Below are 26,752 nucleotides of genomic sequence, written 5' to 3'. Positions count from 1 at the left end.
ACGCATAAAACTACAGAATGGGCCTTTATTGCCTTTCCTCTTCGTCCAGTCATAGATTTCATCAATCACTCCTTCCTTCTTTAACGTCTCTCTCTCTCTCTCTCTCTCTCTCTCTCTCTCTCTCTCTCTCTCTCTCTCTCTCTCTCTCTCTCTCTCTCTCTCTCTCTCTCTCTCTCTCTCTCTCTCTCTCTCTCTCTCTCTCTCTCTCTCTCTCTCTCTCTCTCTCTCTCTCTCTCTCTAATAAAAGCTTATTTATAATCCGTCTGCTGCGCGTCAGTAGAATCTGTGTTTATTCAGTCTGGTTGTTGTTGTCGCATGTGTGGCGTTCACTGTTTGCCGTGCGTTTGTACCTCAGGACAAAGTGACACACAGATGAATGCAGGGTCACCCGAGGTCGAGCCCAGACTCTGTTTGTGTCGTTGTGTTTGGTCGCTCCGTTTAAATGACATTACTAAAGCAAAGAGATGATCTTTGTGCCATTCATCATTGAGGCTCAGCGATGAAGCTTGTTATTGTATCTAGTTGTATAGTATTATATGATATATGATATAATATTACATGCTGTTCTTCTGTGCGGTGTCGTGTTGTGTTGTGTTGTGTTGTGTAGCGATGGTCGTATCTGTTTCTACAAATCAATGCTGATCAGCCTGTGGAGCCGGACGTTAGTTAGTTTGGGATCTACATTATTTACACACAGATATTTATTAGTGCACGTGTAACGTTACACCACAGTGTGTGAGGCCCCGATGCTGCATTCAAGTGGTGTGGGAAACGTTGACATAGCAACATTTCATTTCCTTTCTCAATCTGCTGTACTGAACATGTGCAGTTTGAACTAATTTAAGATGTTTAATGTTATAATACTATTGACACATTTGACTTGATTAGGTTCTTTGATGGGTGTATAAAGCAAAACATAAATAAAATCTACAATACGTGGGCACAGATAACTCACAGTAAATAAGTTTTCAGTCCTGAGAAGTTGTTTTTGAGCGCAGCGTCTGAGTTTGTGATTTGTTATTCTTATTTATGTTCATTTTGCCGGCAGCCTGAGGACCTCTGACATTATGTAAAACTCTAATAGAAACGCCTGAGCACCCCGACGCAGCGGGTTATTACCAACATAAGGCCTCCTATTACGCCGTCTGCGTGAGGTCACATACTTACATATACATGGGCTGTAGCTGGAGGTGGGAGGTCTTCTGAGGACCCTGGTAACCGTAGGAATCAAACCCTCCTATAAAATCAACTAGAGGGAAAAACAACATGAATTAGAGAGCGGGGACGCCACACGGGGTCCTCCCATCATAGATGATTCATGAAGGTCTCAGCAGTCCACCTCCTCCTCCTCCACGCCTGCTCTCAGAGCCGATCAGAGGGCTCACACACGCATAACTCAGCTTCAAGTGACAATTTGGTCTCTGCATTTGAAATTCCACCATGCAAATCTAATTCTATTTTTAGGGGAAGCAGCAGCAGCTAAGACGTGTGTGTGTGGATATATTCATGCTCCGAGAACACGATTAAATCCCCAAATGATCTAGGATGGCTTCAGTGATTTTGGGAGCTTAGGAGGAACCAGCAGGTGGTTACATTTCCCCCGAGTCAGCAGAGAGCCTGGACTTTTGAAGAGACGGAGCCGTGATGTGTTTAGCTTTGATGTATAAAATGCTACTTCCTGCCTTGATCGCTGATGGACTTTCTATTTTTTATTTTTTTCTTCAGTCAAATTCAAGACATCAAGTAAAAACGCAGAATCTGGCTGTCAGGCACACACAGATCAAAGTAGCAATAATAAACTTAAATTGCCATAAGAAGGGAAGCAAAGTCCAATTATCCCGTAGTGGACAAAAATGAACACCAGCCGGCCGTTTTTCCTCGATTTTCTCGCGTGCGGCTTTTTATAAATACTACACATCACAGACATCACATCCTTACTGTGTGTGTGTTCTCTGTCTGAGCCACATAATTACATGGCAAATGCTGCTCCCCTGGAAGTGTTAATGATTCATCAATTATTAATCGTTAATGAGACCCAATTATTCCTGAAGGAGATTGCTGTAAATGTGCCGGGGCTGGTTTTAACCTCGTACATCTCGTCTTTATCAAAGCTTCGGATAAGTTTTTAGATTCCAGAATAATGTCAAACCCTTGTCTGGTTTATAAACGACGTCTTCTCCTTCTCCAGTTGGCATTGCTGTGAAAATTCCACTTTTAAATCCTCCCCACATCTCATCTGTGATTTTTCACACATCTCCCATAATCCTCTTAGCGGCTGCATGTGAAAATTTGATGAAAGCGTAGAAAAAGGACATCAGATTGTCTTCATCCGTCATCGGCTACCTGGAGTGCTGCGATACCGTGTGACATTTTGTGATTATATTATAACATCGCACAACCGACATGCCTCTTTATAGAAGAACGCTCCTTCTTGAGTGTAACAGCGCGCCTGTAGCATCACTGTACGCTCCAGAGTAGAGACCAAGTCAGCTGATTAATAAGGACGTAGGACGGCAGAGGTCACATTCAAATGAACTGCGTATTAATTAGGTTTATACATCATCATCATCACTAATGCTCAAAGGGACTCTGGGGGATCTGCTCCCGTTTCCCCTCTCCCTCCACTTCCTGTATTAAGTCCACCTCTTATATGGGAAATCTATACAGCAGCCAAATGTGCCCCTTCAGCTCTGACACTGGAGTCACTGGAGTCACTGGAGTCACTGGAGTCACTGGAGTCACTGGAGTCACTGGTCTCCACCTGCATCAATCTTCTTCTACTGAGCTCAATCTGTCACTCAGCGTCAAACACAATCTATCGGTTTTGCCGTTTTTGCCAAACTTGCATAACATTCCTAATAAATATTTTTAGATTTTGTACTATAAATCCAGAATTTATCTTTATGGATTTATGCATTTCTTTTACACAAAAGGTTAAATTGAGGTGTTTTGAGCTTCCATATCAGTTGTTGTTGTAAATCAAGTCTTTCCTCATAAAGTTAGATAGTTTGATTTAGCAGCCGCAGTGAGTGAAGGTGTGTTTGCTGACATCTACTCAGAAAAGTGGCTAAAATTAATGAAGAAAAACAAGCAGCTATGTGAAATGTGCCCCCTTGTGGTGGTGCTGTTTTATGACATCCTTTAACACACGACATCCTCCTTCGTTTGTTAAAGGTGTTGTTAACATGTTGCACTGTTTTTGTGCACCGACAAACCCGTGGACCTCACACGCCAGAAACCCAGACATCAGCTGTCTTAAAGCAGCTTTGTTTCAGATCCAGACGCAGGCCTCAGTCAGATCCTTTTTTGTTCAGACAGACAAAGCTCACTCTACATGTACTTCTGCTCCTCCTGGCTCCTTTTGTCTGTGACCGGCCAGTGTGAATGATGAAGGTTCCTGCTGATTCATGCTGCAGTCAAACGGCCTCGGCAGAGTCCTCCGCCAGGCTCGACCCTCTGAACTCGAGAGGAGCCGTGTCAGTCTGCTGCCTGTCGAGCTACACGGGGGCCATTTTAATATTCTGACACGATATTCATAAGGCACAGGGCCGTCCTACAAGAGCGTCAGGAAAAAAGCCATAAACTCAGATACACATTTCCTCTGTGAGACTGACATTTACCAGCCGCAGCACATCCACCCTCAGGACCACGGGTTCAGTTAACGACGGCGGGTAAAGTTCCAGCCCTCGTGAATATGCATGAAGGTGTCCCTGATCACCTAGGAAACGAAAATTCCAGGCACTACCAGCAGTGCCAGTGACCACCAGAATGCGTATGAGATCAAATCAAAACTTTATTTTTAATTTAAAACGTCTCATTTGAATGGATGTGTGTGCTGCTGTGAAGAGTTAACACTGCAGTACAGAAGCCGGTGAGGAGATACCTGATACCACACATTACCCATAATGCTGTGTGGTGTTTAATACCCCAGTATGATCTAGTAAAGGGGCGTGTCTGCCACATGAAGCTGTTCAGGTGTGACAACCTGACACATTTGAGCACCTGTGAGACACAAAGGACTGAATCTAGCACACACACACACACACACACCCTCACACACAGACACAGAATAATTATCGGAGCTAATTAGCTTCCACAGCAACTCACAATCTTCATTGGTCCTCAGTGAGTATTAACTTCTCCACCCAAGGCGCATTTTCCAACAAAGCTCCCTGATTATTGTTTCGTCTCCCCCCATCTGCATCATCACACAGCCTTTTCTCACACAGCCACATTCAGGATTTAAGGCTCGCCGGCAACGGAAAGATTACAATAAATCCACAAATTATTCAGCAGACAACTTCTTTAGTTAAATCAGAATGATGGATGCGACGCGATGCTGAGACTGAATCGCTGCTTACAAAATCTTAATGGCCGCCCCGGAAAAGAAAAACCTCAATTTGCATACGGATCTGTTCAGAAAAGATTTGTCCCGTGTGAAACAAGTGAAAGTGTCTCTCAGCGGCTTCTAATAAATATTAAAATAAATGCAAATGTTGGTAGATGGAGGTAACTCTTTAAGATTGTTTGAGACGTTACAGAATAATGTTGAATAACTAATGAATGAATTTGTTGTTTGGTTTTTAACAAACTCTCCGCACGCAGAGCCGAAGGTCAGTCACAGCGGCTCGACAAAGGAGCATTAATTACTGTTTGACGTGAATTATTTAGGCTGGAACAAACACAATCTTAGCTTCCCTTTCCTCTCACATAAGCTTATTCAAACTCCTGAAACTCAATTAACCTGCGTCAAAAGCGGGAGAAATGTTTGTGTTTTTTATTTCAAACACTCAAATTGAATACTTCATTGTGACCTCATTACACGCAGAAGCAGCCGTGTCACACACGCACACGCACACGCACGCGCACACACGCACACACGCACACACGCACACACACACACACACTCAGCCTGGAGAGGCCCACGTTTATTTCCACCAATCGCTTGTCAATATTTATACCTTAACAAACAGCTTCCACCAATTCTGCGTTTGAGTAGACATGCTTGGTTATTGATCACGCTCCCTTTAATGGAGGAGCTAAACTGATGGGGCCTCAGGTAAATGAGCTCATCAAGCAGACGCACGCCGCATTTAAAAACACATCAGAGCTCAATTTGTATTCCCACTTCTGACTTCCTTCATTTTCCTGGTTAGTGACCGGAGACCTTGAGTTGGCTCCTCCCCCTCCTGCCCGCCGCCAGCATGCCCGTTTTGTACCTCAACTAGATTTTCCCAGAGTGCAATGCTTCACCTGACCTCCATTTACTGAGTGTGACGCTCCTGTGATCAGAGCCCGTTTGTGTATCAGCTGCTGTTTTATCGCTGGTTCATTCATATTCATTCATTAAAATTACGACTTTGTCATTAGGATTTACGACATTTTTACAGTCTGTGATACATTTTCTGCCTCCGTATTTGAGTTTTTAGAGGCTCAAATGCAGAACGTGGGGGTGGTTTAGCCCCCGAGCCTCTGGTTGTCTCCCTCACTGTCTCCCACATGGTTTGGAATCATAAACTCGCTCTGCATACCAAATTGTGGAGTCTACTGAGGACGTTGTTGTTATGATTTCTGGTATTTGTACCTCATATAAATTGTGAAACATTCAGGGATATGTTATGTAACTCTGCTGCAGGCGGCGGGGGAAGGGGGGAGGGGGGGGGGGGGGGGGGGGGGGTTGTTGTAGTCAAAGCCAGAGTGGATTAATGAGGTGTGAATGGACGGCCTTCATATTTCTCTCTTCCTTTTTTCTCTCTGACTGGCGCTTCAGATGGAGATCAAAGTGAGACGAGTTGAATGACAGACAACTTTGACCTCAAATGTTTGTGAATATCCTGGGCTCTATTAATCCTGTGCTCTCTCCTGTCTGTCTGTCTGTCTGTCTGTCTGTCTGTCTGTCTGTCTGTCTGTCTGTCTGTCTGTCTGTCTGTCTGTCTCACACCCACTCTCTCTGTCTCTCTCTCTCACTCCCACTCTCTCTCTCACTCTAGCTCACTCTCTCTCACACTAAGTCTCTGTCTCTCTCTCTCATTCCCACTCTCAGTCTCACTCTCTCTCTGTCTCTCTCACTCTCTCTCTCACACTCCCTCTCCCTGTCTCTCTCTCTCTCTTTCTCTCTCTCTCTCTCTCTCTCTCTCTCTCTCTCTCTCTCTCTCTCTCTCTCTCTCTCTATCTCTCTCTCTCTCTCCATCCATCTCCCTCCTTGTCTGTTTCCCTTTGTGTCACTGTAAATGCAAATGAGCCCGGGCTCCGATCGCGAGGCTGAATTAGGTGTCAGACGAAGAGCATTAAGCCATAGATGGCTTTATTCAGACCCGCTTCCTCGTTACAGTGGCGTAAACAAAAGAGGACGAGCCGGGAGGGAGCCAGCCAAAGAAAGGGAGGAAGTTTAGAGGAAGAGGAGCGCGGTAACAGCAGCAATCTAAAGCGATTCTTGAACTCCAAAGCACTCTCCACCTACACGACGCCTAAGAAGAGGCCGCAGCTGCAGCAGCCAAACTAATCCTAATTGGAGCCGTTTGGAGGGAGTGTGCAGACGTTTACACTTCAAACCGCCGAGGTTGCGGGGAGTCGTTACTGTGCATTTGTCTCCAACCACAACAATCCCTCCAGACTGTGCATCCATACTGCAACACTGTGATTGTGTTATAAATGGAGCTTGCTGCAAACGTGTCAAAGTGTTTTTGGCGCGTTCGCATCGATTGCAAGCATGTGTGTGTGTGTAAGATAGTGTGTACTTACAGCTGTCCTCTTCTTCTGAAATCAGCTTGACCACATAGCAGGCGTAGATAAACCCCACCAACTAGAGCGAGAGAGGGGAGAGAGAGGAATAGAGAGAGGGAGAGAGATTATTCTTTATTTTTGTGTAACGGATAGAATGCACTGAACAAATAGAACAGACGGGGAGAGAGCAGGTGTTGGTGTAAGTGGAGCAGAACATCACTGTGGTGTATTACTGCAAAATACAGCACTTGAATCAATGAACACACACACGCGCACGCACGCACGCACGCACGCACGCACGCACGCACGCACACACCGACAATGACAACTACAAGGTTGGTTTTCAAGCTGTAGTGAGGAAGGACAGGACTGTTAGGATCGCCTCTCCATTATGTCGCAGAGGGGCAACATCAACATTCTGGGAACGCTGGGATTGGAATTTTTCAGCTGCGTTGTTACCACGGCGATGCTGATAGTTTCTTATTCATCGCGATTGTCAAATGGAAAATCTTCCGTCCCCGACTGGGCTTTGTTGTTGTTGTTGTTTGTCGTTGTTGTGTAGCTTTAACCAAACTACACAAATCAAACCCAAAACATCAATACCTGCACATCAAAACATCCAGCTTGTCATTCTTTACTTTCAACAATTACAAAGGTGTGTTTGTCCGGACAGTGATGCAGCGGTCCACACTAGCAGAACACCTTTGCTTTTTGATCCGCCTGCTCGTCGGCTGTCTGTTTCCATGGCGACTGATAGGCGCTTCTATATTGGAGCGAAGACGTAAGGAAGGTGAGGTTCAAGTGATGTTTGACAATTTGGTTACCTTACTACCCTCAGAGGGGCAGAGGGAGGGAGGAGAGAGAGAGGAGAGAGAGAAGGAGGGAGAGAGAGAGGAAGAGTGAGGGAGAGAGAGGAAGGCTGAGGGAGAGAGAGGACGAGTGAGGAGAGAAAGAGGAAAAGTGAGGACAGAGTGACGACAGAGAGGAAGAGTGAGATAGAGAAATGGGGATATTAGAGAGAGAGAGAGTTAAAGGTATGTGAAAAAGAAAGGAAGCTGACACACACACACACACACACAGAATCAGCTGTGACTGTGAGCATCTACATTGGATATTCAGTGTATAGCTCAAGGTCTCGACCTCATTTAGTCTAAATAATGTTCAGCTCCCAAAGCTCCTCTCCTCTCCTTTCCTCTCCTCTTCTCTCCTCTCCTCTCCTCTCCTCTCCTCTCCTCTCCTCTCCTCTCCTCTCCTCTCCTTTCCTCTCCTCTTCTCTCCTCTCCTCTCCTCTCCTCTCCTCTCCTCTGATAGCTCTCAGTCAGAGGTTCAATGGTAGAGTTTTATTTTAAAAAATCTGAAATGGCTGCAGTTATTTAAGCGTTGTCTGAATTAACTGTGATTGCAACCATGCATGACTAATTTATATTAAGGATTCATTTTAATGTACACATGAATGAACGTTTCCTGTCACAGACTTTGGTTTACATTTGTAACCAAAAAATGTTTGGGGTATAAAAAACTAATCAACTGGCAATCAAGACAAGAAGGAAGACAAATTCTAGTATCAATCGAGGTGCAATACCTGTGTGAACCACTGGGGCAGCAGAACCACAAAGTGTCACAATGTTTGTGTCCTTTTGCCAAAATGGGACAGAAGATGTTGTTTGTCTGCTTTGTGTCGATGTGAATCACGCTCCTACTTTGCGTGAAGTTCAAGTCTGTCGGATCGTTACTACGAGAGCAGAAGGTCACGTGTTGTGCTCCTCATCACACACACACACACACACACACACACACACACACACACACACACACACACACACACACACACACACATAACACTGCAACGCAGGCAGGGCCTTTGATCAGCTGTGACAGAACAGAGCCGACGCCTCTTCGCACATCAATATCCTGTTAATATTCTCGGCACTCAAGTAAGCGATGCCGCTGCATGTAAACACAATATCCTGTTTACAGAGAGAAATCTGATTACCTTCTCTCAAAGCCAAGAAACACAAATAAGAAAGCGGGACGCGGCCGCCGCACGCCGCTGCGCTGTGACGCGTCGCCGCCCTTATCTGGTTTTTCTGGCGTTGCAGTTTTATTGGAAAGAACTTCACAAACACTCAAAAGTTTGTCCTTCATATTTTGCTGCGAGTTTTGTGATTTTTGTCGTAATGGTTTTGTTCAACTTGATGCGTCTCCACCAGCAGGCAGGACTGAACTGAGACACCAGATAAAGTGTGTGTGTGTGTGTGTGTGTGTGTGTGTGTGTGTGTGTGTGTGTGTGTGTGTGTGTGTGTGTGTGTGTGTGTGTGTGTGTGTGTGTGTGTGTGTGTGTGTGTGTGTGTGTGTGTGTGTGTGTGAAAAAGTGCTGACACCACAGTACGTACCCCCCACCCCGGCCAAACACACACTCTGTAAACTGTCAAACAAATGAGCTCATCATCTGATGCATGGTCGGCGTTTCAGAAAATTACAGTTATTTAGCTTCCTGTTTCCTGTCTTAACGTTACAGCGCCGTTGTTGGGGATCTTAATCACAGAGTCGTCGCCATCGTCGTCATCGTCGTCTGCCTGCTAATCTTCCTCCTCTCCTCTGATGAAAATGTACTCGGCCCAAATGAGAAAATCTATTACAGCGACATCATTCCGCAGCTGATAAATTGCTCTGTGATGAAGGTGTCACATTCGCTGGATTAAATCTAGTTATCCGCTGCTTAAACCCAAACAAATGCTTTGCTCCACGTTTTTTTCTTTCCGACTCTGTGTAAAATGATTTGCGAGGAAAATATTTAGCGAGTCGGCGTTGCGGCGGGAACAAACCCCCTCCCCCCAAACAAAACAGTAATATTACAGTCAGTGATTGTGTCTAATCAGTTTCATCTCAATTTGTTTGAAGCGTCGTTGTGTAAAAACCCGGCGCTGAGTTTACATCAACACAAATTATTCACAGACGCTGTCAGACGCAGAGTCGCCTCAGAGCTCTGATGGAGGCCTGCGTGACCTCTGTGACCCCCCTGGCCTTCCAGTCCAGTGAGGTCGGAATCCACGTCGGAGTTCAGACCTGCTCGCTTGTGTGTGTCGGGTGTATCTGCGTAGGAGGCGTGCCCACTTTACACACTGATTCACCCAGTGTGGTGGAGTGTGAAAGACTGTGTGTGTGTGTGTGTGTGTGTGTGTGTGTGTGTGTGTGTGTGTGTGTGTGTGTGTGTGTGTGTGTGTGTGTGTGTGTGTGTGTGTGTGTGTGTGTGTGTGTGTGTGTGTGTGTGTGTGTGTGTGTGTGTGTGTGTGTGTGTGTGTGTGTGTGTGTGTGTGCGCGTGTGCGTGTGTGTGTTTGTGTGCGCTGTTGTACTCGTTCACACCCTCACCTAATAATCATGTCTTGACACATCGGCACAGAAGACAAATATCTCCAAGCCTTTTTACACAATTAATTGCAATGAAATTACAAAGACACACACACCTACACACCAGCTCTTCACCTTTACAACCACACACCCCCCAGCTGGAGTTCAGTCGTCTGCGTAGGCTGAAGCAAAGCGCTCGCTGCCTTTACTCAGTAAACACACCAGTTAACCAACCAGTGGACCCGAGTGGGAAAAGACTAAATCTCCCCTCAGTTGGCCGCTCACTAGTTGAACGCCTGTTATTAAGGATCCTGACAGCGTTTCCACCAATTACAGCAGGCAGCCAGTCAGCAAGGCGGTGTGTTGAGTGTGTGCTCATGGGGCATGACAGTGTTTCCACACACCAATTACAGCGACACAGTGGTACAGCGGCGCGGTGGCTTGGCACTCTGCCACGCTATAAGTACCACCATCGATTGACGGAGAGACAGAGTGAGGATGAGGAGAGTAGGTGTGAGAGAGAGAGGAATAGTGGGAGACTGAGGAAGATGAGGAGTGAAATCATTGAGGCAGACAGATCGGAGGAATACTGCGCCGCACACTCTCTCCCTCTGCCGTTTGTTCTAACGTGTTCGTTTATTGCTGCCGGGGCGAGAGCAGCAGAGGAATCGGGGATGAAGAGTGACAGGCCTCCCTCATCCTCGTTCCCTCTCTCCCCACTTTTCCGCCGCCTCTGCTCGGCCGGCTAATTACCTCCGCTTGACAGCGCGTGAGGAACAGGAAATAAAGAGGGAGAGAGCGAGGGAGTGAGGTGAGAAACGTGTGACGGAATGGAAAAGAGAGAAATATTTTTTTTTCCTGTGAGAATGAGATGAGAGAGAAAGAGAGAGGGAGAGGGGGAGGGAGAGAGAGAGAAAGAAGTAGAGAGAGGGAGAGAGAGAGAGAGGTAGAGAGAGGGTGGAAGAGAGACAGAGAGCAGGGGGGTAGAGAGAGAGAGGTAGAGAGAGAGGTAGAGAGAGGGGGAGAGAGAGAGGGTGAGGGAGAGAGAGAGAGAGAGAGAGAGAGAGAGAGAGAAGTAGAGAGAGGTAGAGAGAGAGAGAGGTAAAGAGAGGTACAGAGAGAGGGGGGAGCGAGACAGAGGGGGGTAGAGAGAGGTAGAGAGAGGGATAGAGAGAGAGAGGGAGAGGGATAGGGAGAGAGACAGAGAGGAGGGGGTACAGAGAGGTAGAGAGAGAGAGGTAGAGAGGGGGAGAGAGAGAGGTAGAGAGAGAGAGAGGCAGAGAGAGGGAGAGAGAGAGAGAGAGAGGTAGTGAGAGAGAAAGGGAGAGAGAGGGATAGGGAGAGAGACAGAGAGGAGGGGGTACAGAGAGGTAGAGAGAGAGAGGTAGAGAGGGGGAGAGAGAGGGAGAGGTAGACAGGGAGAGAGAGAGAGGTACAGAGAGAGGGGGGGGAGAGACAGAGGGGGGGTAGAGAGAGGTAGAGAGAGAGAGAGGGATAGAGAGAGAGAGGTAGTGAGAGAGAAAGGGAGAGAGAGGGAGAGAGAGGGATAGGGAGAGAGACAGAGAGGAGGGGGTACAGAGAGGTAGAGAGAGAGAGAGGGAGAGGGAGAGGGAGAGGTAGACGGGGAGAGAGAGAGGTAGAGAGAGAGAGAGGCAGAGAGAGGTAGAGAGAGAGAGGGAGAGAGAGAGAGAGAGAGGTAGAGAGAGGGAGAGGTAGACAGGGAGAGAGAGAGAGGTAGAGAGAGAGAGAGGCAGAGAGAGGGAGAGGTAGGGAGAGAGAGAGAGAGAGGTAGAGAGAGGTAGAGAGAGAGAGAGGTAGAGAGAGGGAGAGGTAGACAGGGAGAGAGAGAGAGGTAGAGAGAGAGAGAGGCAGAGAGAGGGAGAGGTAGAGAGAGGGAGAGAGAGAGAGAGGTAGAGAGAGGTAGAGAGAGGGAGAGGCAGAGAGAGGGAGAGTGTCTAAAGCAGCTTATCCTCTCTGTTTTATGTTAATGGGCATTGAGTTATTAACTTAATGGACCCTGGATCCTTTGTCTCTGTAATTCACTTCCCCTTGACGACAGAGAAAGAAGTTGGCTTAGTTGTAGTGGAACACATCAAATGTCACGTACGAACGCCACAAAGGCCAGAATGCATTACGCGGGTCGATTGATAAGTTATGAGCCTTGCCTAGCACAGTCAAAGCAGAAATCTATCATATTGAAGTGACAGATGTCTGAGAGAGACGCTGGAGGGATTTTATTCCAGTTAGTTCACCTGGAGCCCAGAGCCATGACAAGTCTACAGTTCTTCATCTCTTTCTTCTCACTTCCACCCAAATGTGGCGGCCGGTTTTCTAGGCCTCCAGGTCCTGGTTCCAATTTCATAGAAGTGAAAAAAACTAATCCTCCGTGACCGCTATGACTTCATCATCTGAGGCCAGATGGAGTCCAGCTGAGGTGCAGACAGGCAGACGTGGCTCGTCCTGATCTGAACCCTAATCATGCGTCATTTGTCAGAGTAAACACCCAAATGATTTACAATTGAGCGATCAAGCAGTCAGATGGATGATGATCCGCTTTCCTTCAGTTCGAGAAGCCTCGCAAGCCCATTTGTGTGTGTGTGTGTGTGTGTGTGTGTGTGTGTGTGTGTGTGTGTGTGTGTGTGTGTGTGTGTGTGTGAGACAGAGACATGCAGAGAGATCACATAGCATCAGTCTCAGCTGTGTTTTCCTAATTACAATTGTCACGATGACGGCTGTCTGCAGATCCATCCAACTGTTTGAACAATATCGTAGTGCTATTTAAAATGTACCTCAGCATTCTTGATGATTGGCAGGATTGAGTAGATTATTGGAAAAGAAAGTTCTGGCTCCACACAGGTATAGCAAATCCTAGCTGGTATACATCCGGTGTACTTACAGCCAGGAGTATCTGCAGTGAGGAGTGAGCCACCTCGATGAACTGGAAATCCAACAGGCAGCCAGATATAGAGATGTATCTGTGGTCCTCAGGCGCCCAGGACGGGGGAGGGGTGATGGGTGTCACCCTGCACCCCGGGCCGTTCTCCATCCACCAGGAGCGATGCATGGACAGGTTGAACGTCAAGACAAGGTCAGAGTCCTGGAAAGAGGGAGAGAGAAGGGGGGGAGGGGGTGGGAGAGGGGGAGACAAAGAGAGAGAGAGGGAATGAAATTACATCCTTTGGAATGAGACCCAGGCAGAGCTCAGAAGTCTTAATTAATACAGAAATCTGCATCTAAAAATAGAGTCCAGGTAAATATGGGGTCAATAGGGATAGAGGAAGAGTTGAGTTCTGTGACTCAGGGGTACATTTACTCTAAAGTATTATCAGCAGTGCTTTCATGTGGGCAGCTTTGGTCTTTAGTTTCACTCCCCTGCTGTAGTTTCTGTTCAGATTCACATTACATACAGATAAAGTCAGTCTGTATCGCTCCTATTCCCTCTTTCCTTCCCTTTTCACCCATCTAACGTCAGGAGCTGCACACACACGTCCCATCCTGATTCAAAATAACTTTATTCATGAGCGCAGGTTGGCAGACGTGTGTGTATGGACGATGTTTACACCTGATAGCTGTGAGATTCAGTCCCATTGGATTTGAACATTCCATGCAGACTTCTCTGTTTCTTCTCTGCGTATTGAAATCTTGCGTTTGCTCTATTTTTTCTTATCTGGAAAGCATATCTCAGTACAAATCACGACTGAAGTGTCTTGTTTAGATGTGATTGCCCACCGCAGGAGTAAAACCAAAACCATCAGGTGCAGAGAAATCCTTAAATCACAGCCAGGCGTTTCATCAAATCTAGCACAGAGAACCAGAGCTGGATCAATAAAGGTAGTGTGAGTTCTGCTTCATGGCAGCAGGAAGAGGAGGCCCTGCAGCTGGATCTGCTCCTCCTCGCTCCTCCTCACTCCTCCTCACCCCTTTCAGACCAGCAGTAGCCTGTTTGATTGAACCATCTATCAGCTCTGATGGTCATCTGGGTTTAAATGATGCATATATAAATGAGATCTGAGCAACAACACACATGCATCATTTCACTGCAGACACAACGCTGCACACGCCCACCTACACACACATGCACGCCTATACCACACACACACACCTACCCACACACACACACACACACACTCGCACACACAAAAACACGCACGTACGCGCACACACACACACACACACACGTATGCGCACACGCACACGCACACGCACACCTACCCACACACACACTGTTGCACGTCTTTGCTTTTGCATTAAACAGCTTCTCCTTTACAGACAAAGGATTTTCACCTCGTTAGTTAATTTTTTGCGAACAAGCTTTTTCAAACGCAGTGAAGGAATGTGTTAGCAACGCCAAAGGACCCATCTTTAGGTTGCACTCTGCATTCTGCTCAGTATGATACAACATTAACCTCAGCAACAGGTACACAAGCTCGCCCACGCAGAGAGGAGAGAGACTTCTTAATTATAAGAGGAAAATAATTCAACTAAAATGCCCAACGACAAGTTCTTGTTTCTGAATAATTTATAAAGAAGTTACATTTCAGCTGTATGGTACACCAGCATACATTGTTAGATACATCTGCCACACCACCTGCTCTCTTACAACACTACTGTGGTGTAATGACTGATTACATAGTTTTTATTGTAAAAACTGTCAAATCTGTTACGCCCCAGGGTTTGGAACCGTCGCCTCCCACTCAGTGGTGGAGGTGCGACAGGCTGACAAACGCATCAGACATCAGGCGATTGTAGCCAATTTAGTGGTTTCCAACAGGTGGGTGTTGCTGCCCTGGAGGCAGACAGACAGACACGCTATGTATCACTGCTACAGTTCAGTGTAGGTGAAGCTGCAGCCACAGTGGAGTGAAGCAGTGATGTCATGAGCACATCTGAATACTCTAATAGCAGTTAAAGTGTCAGAGTCAGATTCACTTTGTCAGCAGGGAGATTTAAGTGATTTAGTGAAAAATGAAGTGAGACCAAAAGTTTCAGCTCCAGCAGAGGAGCTGGAAGTTTGTCTTCATTTCCAGACTTAACTCGATCTGTCTCACTCGTCCTCTCTCATCTGTCTTCACATTGTCTCTTCTCCCTCTCTCGCTTCATTATTTCCCCTCTGTTCTCTTATTATACGTGGCGGCCTCACTCTCCTCTCCCCTCTCCCTCCTCTCTCCTCTCCCTCCTTTGTCTCGCCCTCCTCTTCCTCCCTCCCTCCCCTCTTCCTCTAACTTGGCCTCTCTCTATTTCCGCTTAATGAGTAAATGCCTCATTAGAGCCGAGCTCTGATTAATGCCATCTCCCCTTGTTCTAACGAGGAAAATCTCCCCAAATTCCTCCCTCTCTCCCGCTCTCCCATCACTTTCCCCCCGTCTCCCTCTCGCTGTTGCTCGCTCTCCCCTTTCTCTCTCTCTCCACCTCTTGAATCTATCATTCTTTTGTATATTCCACTGCTTCTCACCTCCTTCTTTTCTCCCTCTTCCCTCCCTCTGTTCCCTCTCTCTCTTTTCTCTCTCTCTTCCTGTTAAATAGGCTCTTCGGGGGTAATAATTATTTCAGCACAGTCTCAGTCGGAGCTTTTATAATGAGCGTCTCTAACAAACACACACATAAACACAAAAGTAATTACGAATTTGGCAACGTGTCGTGTAGACCAAGTTGGGTGAGCCGCCACTTTGCGGAATGAATAAACAGGACTGAATGCAAAGGGACATAACCTGAGGACTTTGTGGGACTGTGTGGCCAACAAAGGAGAAGAGCCTTAATGACTTGATACAGAGCTTCAAAGGGAACGCAAAAAACAACCAGTGTGTAGAAATAAAGACAAGAAAGTTAAATGAAATTAAAAGATTGCATTGCTGGAAACTCTTTCTAAATCTAGAGCTCCTTTTACTATCATTATCTTTAAATAAGACGTATAAAACATTTTGTAGGCGTCTTCCTTTCCATGGATCTATAAGCACAATTGTCAGTATAGTTTTTATTCATTTGCATCCTGCTGAATCAGCTTCTTCTCAGCTGCATATTGGCAGTAGCTGCGTGTTTGTAGACATATTTGTTAATAACAGTGCGACATCATAAATGTGACCCCCTGACCCTGCTGGATCAATATCTGCACCTGGGCTACGCCGCTGCTGATCGATCACACATAGCTCTTCATTTTCAAGAAATAGACAAACAAATCCCTTCTTAGTCACAGGAAAAGCTCCATTATTTGGAAAGTAGCTTTGCTGAGATGATGACATCACGTGGTAGAAGGTCTATAGATCCTTTGAAACGCTCTGACTGATGCTTATGTGCAGACACACGCCCTTCAAAAACACAGAGCACGTCACAGAGCTGATAGTTCTCAGGGGTTTATCAGGGGAAATTTTCCGTTTTTAAACCTTCTCCATTGAGCTGGTGTGAGGATCTGAGTCGGTGCACGAGTATATGGAGGTTAAAAGGTCTGTAATGTAGCTGGAAGCCAGACTGGTGCTGAAATGAAAAGCTGCACGAGCTCCTTTGTATTCATTCAGTGGCAGCCAGTCACCACACACAGACACACACACACACACACACACACATACACACACATACACACACACACATACACGCACACGCACGCACACACACACACACACACACACACACACACACACACACACACACACACACACAGAGCTTCTACCAGCACTGATGGAGAAAATGCGGTAATAAAAACCACATTAGAAATGAAATCTGTTTTTCTGAGCTTTAAATAGCAGCAGCGATTAGAGAGAGAGAGAAGCTTTGGTTTTTAACAAATTAGACAAATGTGTAAAGTTTCAGAGCACAAAACCTGCACGAAGACTGAAACAAGGCCGAATCCTGAGACAGCAGCTGTATGAGGCACTGATGGATTGATTTTGTACGGTACAATTTATTTAGCGCAGCAACATTTAACCCAGCAGGAGAAGCCACATGTCCAATATCATATTGAGATATTAATCTGTCTGTGATGAATGAGGCTGCAGCCAGATAGGAAACATATTGGCTATTATTCATATTTCTGTGTGTGTGTGTATGTGTGTGTGTGTGTGTACAATTGTAGTTGTTGTTCTAGATGACGATCACTCGCTCACTCACTCTCTCTCTCGCTCACTCACTCACTCACTCACTCACTCACTCACTCACTCACTCACTCACTCTCGCTCACTCTCTCTCGCTCTCACACTCACTCACTCACTCAATCTCTCACACACACACACTCGCTCACTCACTCATTCTTTCTCTCTCACTCACTCACTCACTCATTCTCACTCATTCTTACTCACTCACTCACTCACTCACTCACTCATTCTCACTCATTCTTACTCACTCACTCACTCACTCACTCACTCATTCTCACTCATTCTTACTCACTCACTCACTCACTCACTCTAACTCTCTCTTTGTCACTCTCTCTACCTTCATCTGAACTTTAGCGTAACAAAGTAGAGTAAACAGTGTTTTGATACAGTATAAATGAGTCTCTGAGTCTGGATGGTATAAAAATACACTCGGACATGAATAATTAACACGGTGTCCGATTCAGATCACAGCAGATGTAACATAAACAAGTCTATATAACCGCACAACACGGGTGGGTAAAAATAAACACTACGCAAGAACGCGATACTGAGGATTGAACTGCTGTCTGGAGATGAAACCAGTTTAGCCTCAGGCCAAAGATGAAGAACTCAAGTGCAAATATACCAGATCGTTTAATATTATGGAGAAGGAGGGATGGACACACACACACACACACACACACACACACACACACACACACACACACAGAGACCTTCATTCAGTCCTCAGGTGGAACAAAGAGAAACAGCAGCACATCATCACACTAAATACCAGTAAAGAGCCAGTCTGTTTAACTGCCTCTCTCTCTCTCTCTCTCTCTCTCTCTCTCTCTCTCTCTCTCTCTCCGTCTCTCCATCTCTCTCTCTCTCTCTCTCTCTCTCTCTCTCTCTCTCTCTCTCTCTCTCTCTCTCTCTCTCTCTCTCTCTCTCTCTCTCTCTCTCTCCCCCCCTCTCTCCCGGTGTTGCTTTGTCTGTTATTTCACAACAGTATCATCGGTCACGGTGAAGCTCCTCACATTGTTTTGCTGTGATTTCCCAGGTGCATTGGCGGCCTTAACCCTTAATGCCTAAAGCACTTCTCTTATTTTCGATTGGTTAGGGGTTGAATTGAAATGTCTTTCTGTGTGTGTGTGTGTGTGTGTGTGTGTGTTGTGGGGATGTGGGGGGATTATTACAGGTCTCACTATATCAATGTGCAGACACAACAAAATCCACCTTTGATTCTTCAGTGTCTTGGGTTAGGAAGGAATAATAATCTTCCTTTAATCACAATTAACTCTCGCCTAAACGCAACCGTTTTCTCTCCGTCCATTAACTTTCCGCTGCTCATCACCGAGCCGGCAGGCGAAGCAAAGCAGCCCAGATGTCTCTCTCCCAGACATCTCCCTCCCCGGAACCATTTTTTAACCAATTAACTTCAGTCGAGTGGGCCGAGCTCAGCGCTTTCGTGGCCACGACACAGGTGGGATCCATAAGTGTGGAGAATAGGGGAGGAGAGCGGAGGAGGGAGAGAAGGGGAGGGGGTCTTATTGGAGATTTAAGTGGGTTAATCTGTGTTTCAAGGTGAGGAGCCTGTCTGCCCACAAGCCACCAATACTGCTGAAGTAAATCAGAAAATAATTAGTGCTTGAAGTAACACGCCGGGGATTTCACTGGATAATGAGGCCCAAACTAGAACGCCCAAATTGTTCTTTTGTTGTTGTTTTCGTGTAATATGCAGGAACTAAGAGATATTTGGCATTTATTCTTCAGGTATTATCCCGTACAGGCCTTTGGATGGACAGCATCGTCATAGCAAAGATTAAAATTCTGCACGTGGCAATAAAAGATATAAGGATAGAAACATTATCGCTAAAAACGCCGTGAATCCATTCAATTCAACCTGCGAATGAATCATAATGGGCCTTTAAAGAAGTATCACTGTGAGGTTTGCTGTGAATACATCATCAAATATGAAACGCGGCCCCGGCTACATTCAATCATCCGCCGCCCAAACGAACTCGCCTTCGCACATGGAAATATCACAACATCCATTCAAATCAAATCGCCAATAAAGCCTCGTAGCCAATTTGATGATGGAGTCGTCTGGTCAGGTTCTCCCAGCAGAGGCCCCCACGGTGATAATAGAAAAGTCAATTTGGTGCGATCAACGAATGCTCTCACTGATCACACTGAGGGCCGACGCGTTGAGTGAGGCCGCACGCACGTTTGCGGTCAAAGCGTTCGTCTCACTCTCTCCTTCATCATCTCAGCCGGTGGGACTGAGGGGTTTGAAGCAGAGTGAAGTGACCGTCCACACACTCACATTGACCCCAGACGTCTATTTCACGCTTTCTTTTGATAATGAACAAGTTTGAGGTTTGATTTACTGTCGTATTTCCTCCACGATCCATCTCGGGGTGAAACGCTCGCGCTGCGTTCTGACACAGGAGACTGTCAATACCGAGCGGATATTAGAACAGATTTCTTTTCTTTCCTCTCTGCCTTGTTAGATGAGTTATCCCCACGTTTGTGAGGGCGCGTCAGACCTGTAGCTCCCCTGCTCCGCGTCTGAATCAGGTTTCACTTGGTTCGGTTAAGATTCACACTGTAAAAACTCAAACTGAACCAGGATAAATGTCTACAAAACAGGAAGAGGTTCACTGTGCCGGGATAAGGTGGAGAGAAGATGGAATTGGGTCACAGGCGTAGTTGTTATTGGATACAAATATGTGAAGAAGTGCTGCCTTCAGGCGGAGCAGCAACCTGAGGAGCAAACAAACTGCACCAATGTGGGAAACCAACCACAAACACTCGTCTGACTGAACCAGAACAAACCACGTGGGCCTGGATCCATCTGCTTCTCTCTCTCTATCTCTCTCCCTCTCTCCCTCTCTCTCTCTCTCTCTCTCTCTCTGTCTCTCTCTGTCTCTCTCTCTGTTTACATGTTTTCCTCTCCCCCACCTGTTCTCCTCTCTGCTCTGTTTCCTCACATGTGGATTCATTGCATGTCACCTGCTGCTTCTCCTCTCTAAAGCTCTCCGTCTCTCCGTCCCCTATGATCTCATCCCTTTATCCGCGTCTCTCCCTCGCCTCTTTGTTGACGTCATTGCTCATCTCTCGCGTCCCTGGTTGTCCCTCTCCCGTTTCCTTCAGACTCGTCCAGCAGATGACAGGTTCTTCAGCGGGAGCACGCGTGAACTCACACACACTCTCACACACAAGGAGACAAACTTTCACACATACAGTTTGAGAAAAGCGCACAGCACCTCCCGCCCACACCCCCCCCAGCAGATGATTGACAGCTCAGTGTAATGTATGTGTGAGACTGTGTGTCATCTGACATCCTCAGGGCGGCTGCGTCTCTTATACACAGCGGAATACTGACAGTTTACTGTCGAAGTGTGTGAGGGAGGAAGAGTGAGTAGTGAGTGTGTGTGTGTGTGTGCGTGTGTGTGTCGGAGCGTGTGCAACATTGCAGACTGCTCTTTCTCTCACCGGATCTGTCAAGGATGCCAGAGTCAGAAATCTTTTTTAAGATTAATTTGATGGCACTTGCTGCTGTATTAGATGGAGCAGCAGAGAGTGACGGCAAGGACGAGGGTGAGACAGACTGACGGGAAATATGAATCCTCAGCAGAAACTCAACTTATTGTCAAGGATATGCACTTTAAACTGGCCTGTGGGACTCTGCAGGGGGCGGACGGAAGGCAAAGACACAGAGAAGAGAATGAAGCACTTCAGCACAGGAGAAGAAGACCACTAGCATTTCCTGATGGGTGTACAGAGGAGATAAGAGAGGGGATAGTTATGCTTCCCTCCCTGCAGATATGAAAGCCGCCATGCCGCTACAAACCAGCAGGACCTCACCAGTAAAGCTCACATTTGCACAAACACTGACATGACAGCACAGAAACAGCTAATGGAACATTTTTGTGGTGACAAATTTGAAATCCTTCCTTTATTGGATGGAGTTTTGTGGTCTTTTTGCTTTCAGTCTGAGTTTTCTAACGTTCAGAACTCAATAATAGAAGCACAGCGTGTCCCTCCTGCACTGATGGGTGACACAGGGATGAGACGTCTCTAACAGCAGATCAGGCTGTAGGTGGCGTTTGTGTTGTCATGGTGACGGCCTGAATGGCAACAATCTCAGACATGGTTGTTTTACATCTGCCTGAGTGTAATAATAGCCCTCAGGTCAGTAAACAGTCCAAGAACAGCAGGTGATGGATTCACATCTCAGACAACAGCTGGTGTGTGTGTGTGTGTGTGTGTGTGTGTGTGTGTGTGTGTGTGTGTGTGTGTGTGTGTGTGTGTGTGTGTGTGTGTGTGTGTGTGTGTGTGTGTGTGTGTGTGTGTGTGTGTGTGTGTGTGTGTGTGTGTGTGTGTGTGTGTGTGTGTGGTAGTCTTTCTCCCTCGGTAACTGGGTCAAGGTCGATGTGTTCTTGAGCGCAGCGCACACAAACTGCTCTGCTCATAACATCAAGCTGTTCGGCGTCTGCTTTAAGCACGCTGCCCCCTGATTGGTCAGGAGCTAATTGATAAAGGTGTTGCTAATTATTTGATTGGTTCACCCTCATTAGAAACCAGATGTGTTTTTGCTCAGGAGTCAAATCCCTTAAATAAGGTGTTTTTCTTTCTCTAATGAAGTGAGGAAGAGTATTAAGCTCCCACTGTTTCATAATGAGAATGTCAAGTGTGATAAAGAACTGTGTGTGTGATAAATATTAGATCGTTTTAATTCTTCTTAATACTTTTGTGTGAGGGTTTTGTTGAAAGAAATCAAAGAGAGAGTTCCAGAAACACAGTCTGAAGGTCTGAACCCCGACACACTGAGTTTAATGTCCTAACACTTCCACTAATCTGTTGTTGTGACTGCAAACTGCTGACCCTGCAAATGGCAAATGTCTTCTCACACACTCTCAATTCCACATTTTTCTTGAAATGTTAGGACTTTATTCTTGTAACAATTTCTTTTCTTGTACTAATACTTGTACTTTTGAGCCTGTTGTCATGGCGCTTTCTTTGTCTCTGGCCCCATATTTGAAACTCTTCTGATGGCTTTGAAGGCTTTTTTGTCCCGGGCAAAGGAAAGATACAATCAGGTAGCAAACCACATTACATGCTGTGGCCGGTCACATGCTTGTTTCCAACATGTCAGTGATGCTGACCTGGAGACAGACTGAGGATGAACTTGTTTTAGCTCTGTAATAGAAATACTGATCTACATTGTGTAGAGTTATAGACGTACTCCAATGTATTTGAATAATCTGAACAATATTGACCAGCCATAGACATTTCAAAACATTACATTGCATTATGGGTAGTGGCCGTGTCATGTAACTGCACAACAGATGAGGAATTCTCACTGGGTTGTGGTGGAGATACTTTGTTTTGTTTTTTCTCCAGTTCTGTACCACAGCGTGCAATCAGCCACAATCAGGACTCCCATCAAGTGATTTCCTCTGTTGACGCAGGCTCTGATTGGCCCTAATTAATTGTCCAAGTTGATCAATCAGCCAATCTCAATTTTAAGTGCAGCGCTTTCACGCAACAAACACTAAATCTTGGCAGACAGAGTGTGTGTGTGTGTGAAGCGTCCGTCCCTTTGTGATGTAAAGGAAAAGCATCTTACTCTGGACAGATCCCCGACCTCCAGGTAAAAACAGATGATGAACACGTTCCAGGTCATCCACACGACCAGCCAGGCGGCGTACTGAGAGAGAGAGGGAGAGAGAGAGAGAGAGAGAGAGAGATGGACAGAGACAGATAACAGAGACAGACACAAAAACAGAGAGGGATGAAAGATGGATGGGGAGAGGGAGGGAGGGAGGGTGGGACAGAAAGACAGAAATGGATAGAGAGAGATGTGTGTAGACAGGCACAGAGAGAGAGAGAGATAACACACACACACAGGGAGAAAAAGACAGATGAAATAGAAACAGACAGAGAGATGGAACAAGAGAGAGAGGGATAAATAGAGATATGGATAGACAGCAAGATGTGGGGGCAGAGACAGAAAGACAGATGGACGGGGAGGTGAAGAGAGAGACATGGAGAGGGAGAGAGAGGGAGAGGGAGAGGGAGGGAGAGAGGGAGAGAGGAGATGTGTCAGGCCTTTGTTGCTGGAATGAAGAAGTGTTTTTGTCTCAGATATGGAGAGAAGAGAGAGACGCTTCACTTCTGATGTTCAGAAAATCACAACTAGCACCCAACCAATCACCTGAATACAAGCAGACAAGCAGGGGAAATGGGAAGAGTGTGTGTGTGTGTGTGCGCGCATGTGTGTGTGTCAAAGGTATGAATGAGGGAATGAAAGCTAATTTAAAACCTTTGATCAGACTTTGTGTTCCATTTCATTATCCCAATGGACTCGCTATATTTTCTGTCTACGAAATGTGCGCGCTTCGACACGCGTTGGTGTGTGTGTGTGTACACCTCGGAGGGAGGGAGGGGGGGTGGAGATGCAGAGATGCAGAGAGGCATAGTGTGTGTGGGAGGACTCGTGTGAGCTTAGAGACGGCGTGGGAGCTTATAAAACTTTGTGAAATTGTTTTATTATTGGCTTACTGACAGAAAATAACAATTCACATTCCTCCACTGAAAATATCACTTTGTTTAATTGCTTGTCTATTAATAAACACGTTCAATTAACGACAACACAAATCCAGCCGAAGCCATTTGATTGTTCATTAGTTGATTGAGTACAGCCAACTTTAATAATCCAAAACATAATTTGCCGTTTCCTGTCGTGTGTGTGTGTGTGTGTGTGTGTGTGTGTTAGACTCACCCCTGTGACGTATCGCGGCCTGAACTGAATGGTGCCAAACAGGCCCAGGATGACGACGATGATGTGGATGAAGTTGGTCAGGATGGGAGCCCACTGGTATCCCAGGAAATCGATGACCTGACGCTCCAGCACGCTGACCTGCAGGCAGATGAGGAGAGACGGGAATGTAAAAGGTGAGAAACGACCAGCAATCACACTAAAAGTCTGATCAATACCCTGACAAAACACTCCCGGATCGGCTTGTTTACTTGTCGTGCTATAAGTGAAACCGGGACGAAAACGGAGGAAAGTTAATCAATTCAAAGTTGCGGTGACGAAAATCTGAGTGTCCACTAGGGTGTGTGTGTACGCTGCTCGCTGCATCCTGTCCTAATGAAACTCCTTCATGTTTGATACATTTGCCACAATGATTAATGCTTCAGTTATCATCGTAGCACATTGTAGCACAGTTTGAGAACCACTGGAGTAGAATTTGAATTAAAGCTTGTGTTCCCGTCCACTCATGATGTGTGTCATGATGAACCGTAGGGTTAACGAGGAGGCGTCTGCCGTGACTGTAACCAGGGTGAACGCTATCAGTCATCAATACACTACCTTGGGCTGTGTGTGTGTGTGTGTGTGAGAAAGAGCGAGCGAGAGAGTTTATTATCATTCAGTCTCTGGAACGTCATGCTGCGATAGTTAATGAAGTCAGCACAGCAGACGATATGGCACTGCTAAATATATTAACTCAGGGAGAGATCAGGACAAAGAGATGGAAGGAGAGGAAGAGAAGGATGGCAGGGAGGAAGAGAGAGAGGCGGGAAGAGAGGAATAGGGGAAGAAAGGAAGAGAGAAGGAAATGAAGGAAGAAAGGAAGAAAGAAACGAATGGAGATGTTTGTTATTCGCAAGATTCACTGTCTCTTTGAGTTTAACACACACACACACGCACTTGGATGAGTTTACAGTGTCCTAATGTGAGACCATATGGCAACACCTCCACCTTCACAGCCAACACAGACACACACGCGCAAACACACACGCGCAAACACACACACACACACACACACACAAACTAAACCTCATAGAGTTCAGTTATCACACATTAGTTTCAAAGGTAAGAATGTCTTAACAGATTTTAGGGTAGCAGGAAGACAAAAGCATGTGTGTGTGTGTGTGTGTGTGTGTGTGTGTGTGTGTGTGTGTGTGTGTGTGTGTGTGTGTGTGTGTGTGTGTGTGTGTGTGTGTGTGTGTGTGTGTGTGTGTGTGTGTGTGCGCGTGTGCGTGTGCGCGTGTGAGTGTGCGCGTGCGTGTGTTTCCATGTCAGGGCAGGTCTGCTGTGCATGCACTTGACAGCGCCTGCTGTTATTGGACACAGGGCTCAGCTGGCACCACAATGTGTGTTTGAGATAGTGTGTGTGTGTGTGTGTGTATGTGTTTCTTTGTGTGAGTACATATATGTGTGTGTGTGGGTGTGACAGACTCTGTTTCTATACATCTTTTTGTTTCTTTGTGTATAGGCTTCATTTTATTATGGAAAAGCGTGTCCTCCCATTAACAATTATAGCACTGCAATTCTCTTGTTCTCTCTCAAACATACATACACACACACACACACACACAAATAGGCCATTATAAGAAGTCAGGGGCCTCCCAGCCCATTAGTGAGGCCCCACGGGACCCCTCTTTCATCACCAATAATATAAACAGTCTTCACTCCAGCTGGGACACACAAACATCATCCCCAAATCACACAATATAACGACACACATGGACACACACACAGATGGAGGTGAGGAAAATTGATGAGGGGGGATAAAGAATGTGTGTGTGTGTTGCCTCCATTGTTGGCAACAACCAACTTCATCATTGTGACAACACACACACATGCGCACAACATATGACTTTGGCCTACAGTGATGTAACATTGTTGTACTTTTCAAAACAAATACGACACACACAAGACAAAGCTTCAAATAAGCATTGTCTCAAAAATACAGGCCCTGTGTTCCAGTGCAAAGTGCTGCAGCTGGACTTTGATGGATTGATTAGACACCATTTAGTTTATTATTATTATTTACCTACTTTAGTGTCTACTTATTGTGTCTCTTCTGTTTATTTGTATTTGTTTGTACTTCTCCCCTCACACATGTATTTGTTGGGTAGTGTGTCCTTGTCTCTTGTCTCTAGCTGAGCTTTGGGCCGGATCAGGACGCCCTGCTGTGTGGGCCTGTAGAGCTCTTTGTCTCACACTGTATCTGATGCTGAGCTTCACACATCAACTGAACTTGTCCATTATAGGTCAAGACACTTTGTCAAGCAAAAACAGAGAGAGAATACACCAACCAACATAATGAACAAGTACATGAATCCTGGAACAGAAGCAGGAAAACAAGCGTGTGCAGTGTGTTGCATTCTCACTGGCTGGAGCTTGTCACTACGGCGATCAAAAGACAATTCACTGGATAAGCTTTGGTCTCACCCTGTGGACAGATAAAGGGACACCTGGGCTACCTTGCTCTCTCTCTAACAGCTCAGATTTGTAGCCTGTTAGATGTCTCTCGGGCGCCTGTGACGCATCGACGCTTCTCCTCATATTGTTATGTCTGCGGTAGGAAAATCTGGGCTAAAGGTCAGTTGGCAAATCAGGTCTCTCTTTGCTGTTGAACATTCTAACAGGTTCATACGGACGCCAATAATAAGCCGTATTCAGATCCAGGCGACCCGCTCCGCTCCGCCCGCGTTCATCTTTTGATGTTTCAATTCTCATTACAAGGCAGAGCAGGAAAACAACAAACTTCAGCTCGCTGACTGACTGACTGAGCGCATCAGTTTACGTAATTAAGTC

The 26,752-nt window shown here is 46.1% G+C and overlaps 1 protein-coding gene across 1 annotated transcript; it reads right to left on the bottom strand.

Moving 5' to 3' along the window:
* Positions 1-1,163: 1,163 nt before the first annotated feature.
* Positions 1,164-23,978, bottom strand: LOC143008431 (sodium/potassium-transporting ATPase subunit beta-1-interacting protein 2). The gene is made up of 5 exons (XM_076160192.1): positions 23,924-23,978; positions 22,769-22,849; positions 12,969-13,169; positions 6,742-6,802; positions 1,164-1,249 (listed from the first exon to the last, which is right to left on the bottom strand). The coding sequence occupies exons 2-5, from the start codon at positions 22,823-22,825 to the stop codon at positions 1,164-1,166; spliced, it is 405 nt and encodes a 134-aa protein (XP_076016307.1). The 5' UTR covers positions 22,826-22,849; positions 23,924-23,978.
* Between the last annotated feature and the right edge of the window lie 2,774 nt (positions 23,979-26,752).

This window comes from Genypterus blacodes, unplaced genomic scaffold (assembly GCF_046128005.1).
Source record: "Genypterus blacodes isolate CSIRO-AG114 ecotype Tasmania unplaced genomic scaffold, CSIRO-AGI_Gbla_v1 ptg000104l_1, whole genome shotgun sequence".
Classification (NCBI taxonomy): domain Eukaryota; kingdom Metazoa; phylum Chordata; class Actinopteri; order Ophidiiformes; family Ophidiidae; genus Genypterus; species Genypterus blacodes.
Note: the sequence above shows the minus strand (reverse complement) of the source record. Positions and strands in the feature narration are given on the sequence as shown.

Bases quoted from the DNA above. Each gene is read 5' to 3' on its own strand.
- LOC143008431 (XM_076160192.1), bottom strand. From the start codon at position 22,825: ATGACCTGGAACGTGTTCATCATCTGTTTTTACCTGGAGGTCGGGGAT. The intron at 13,170-22,768 runs GTAAGATGCTTT...CCCTCTTTCCAG, and splicing joins AGGTCGGGGATCTGTCCAGA to GACTCTGACCTTGTCTTGAC. The intron at 1,250-6,741 runs GTAAGTACACAC...TTTTCCCTCTAG, and splicing joins TTCAGAAGAAGAGGACAGCT to TTGATTTTATAGGAGGGTTT.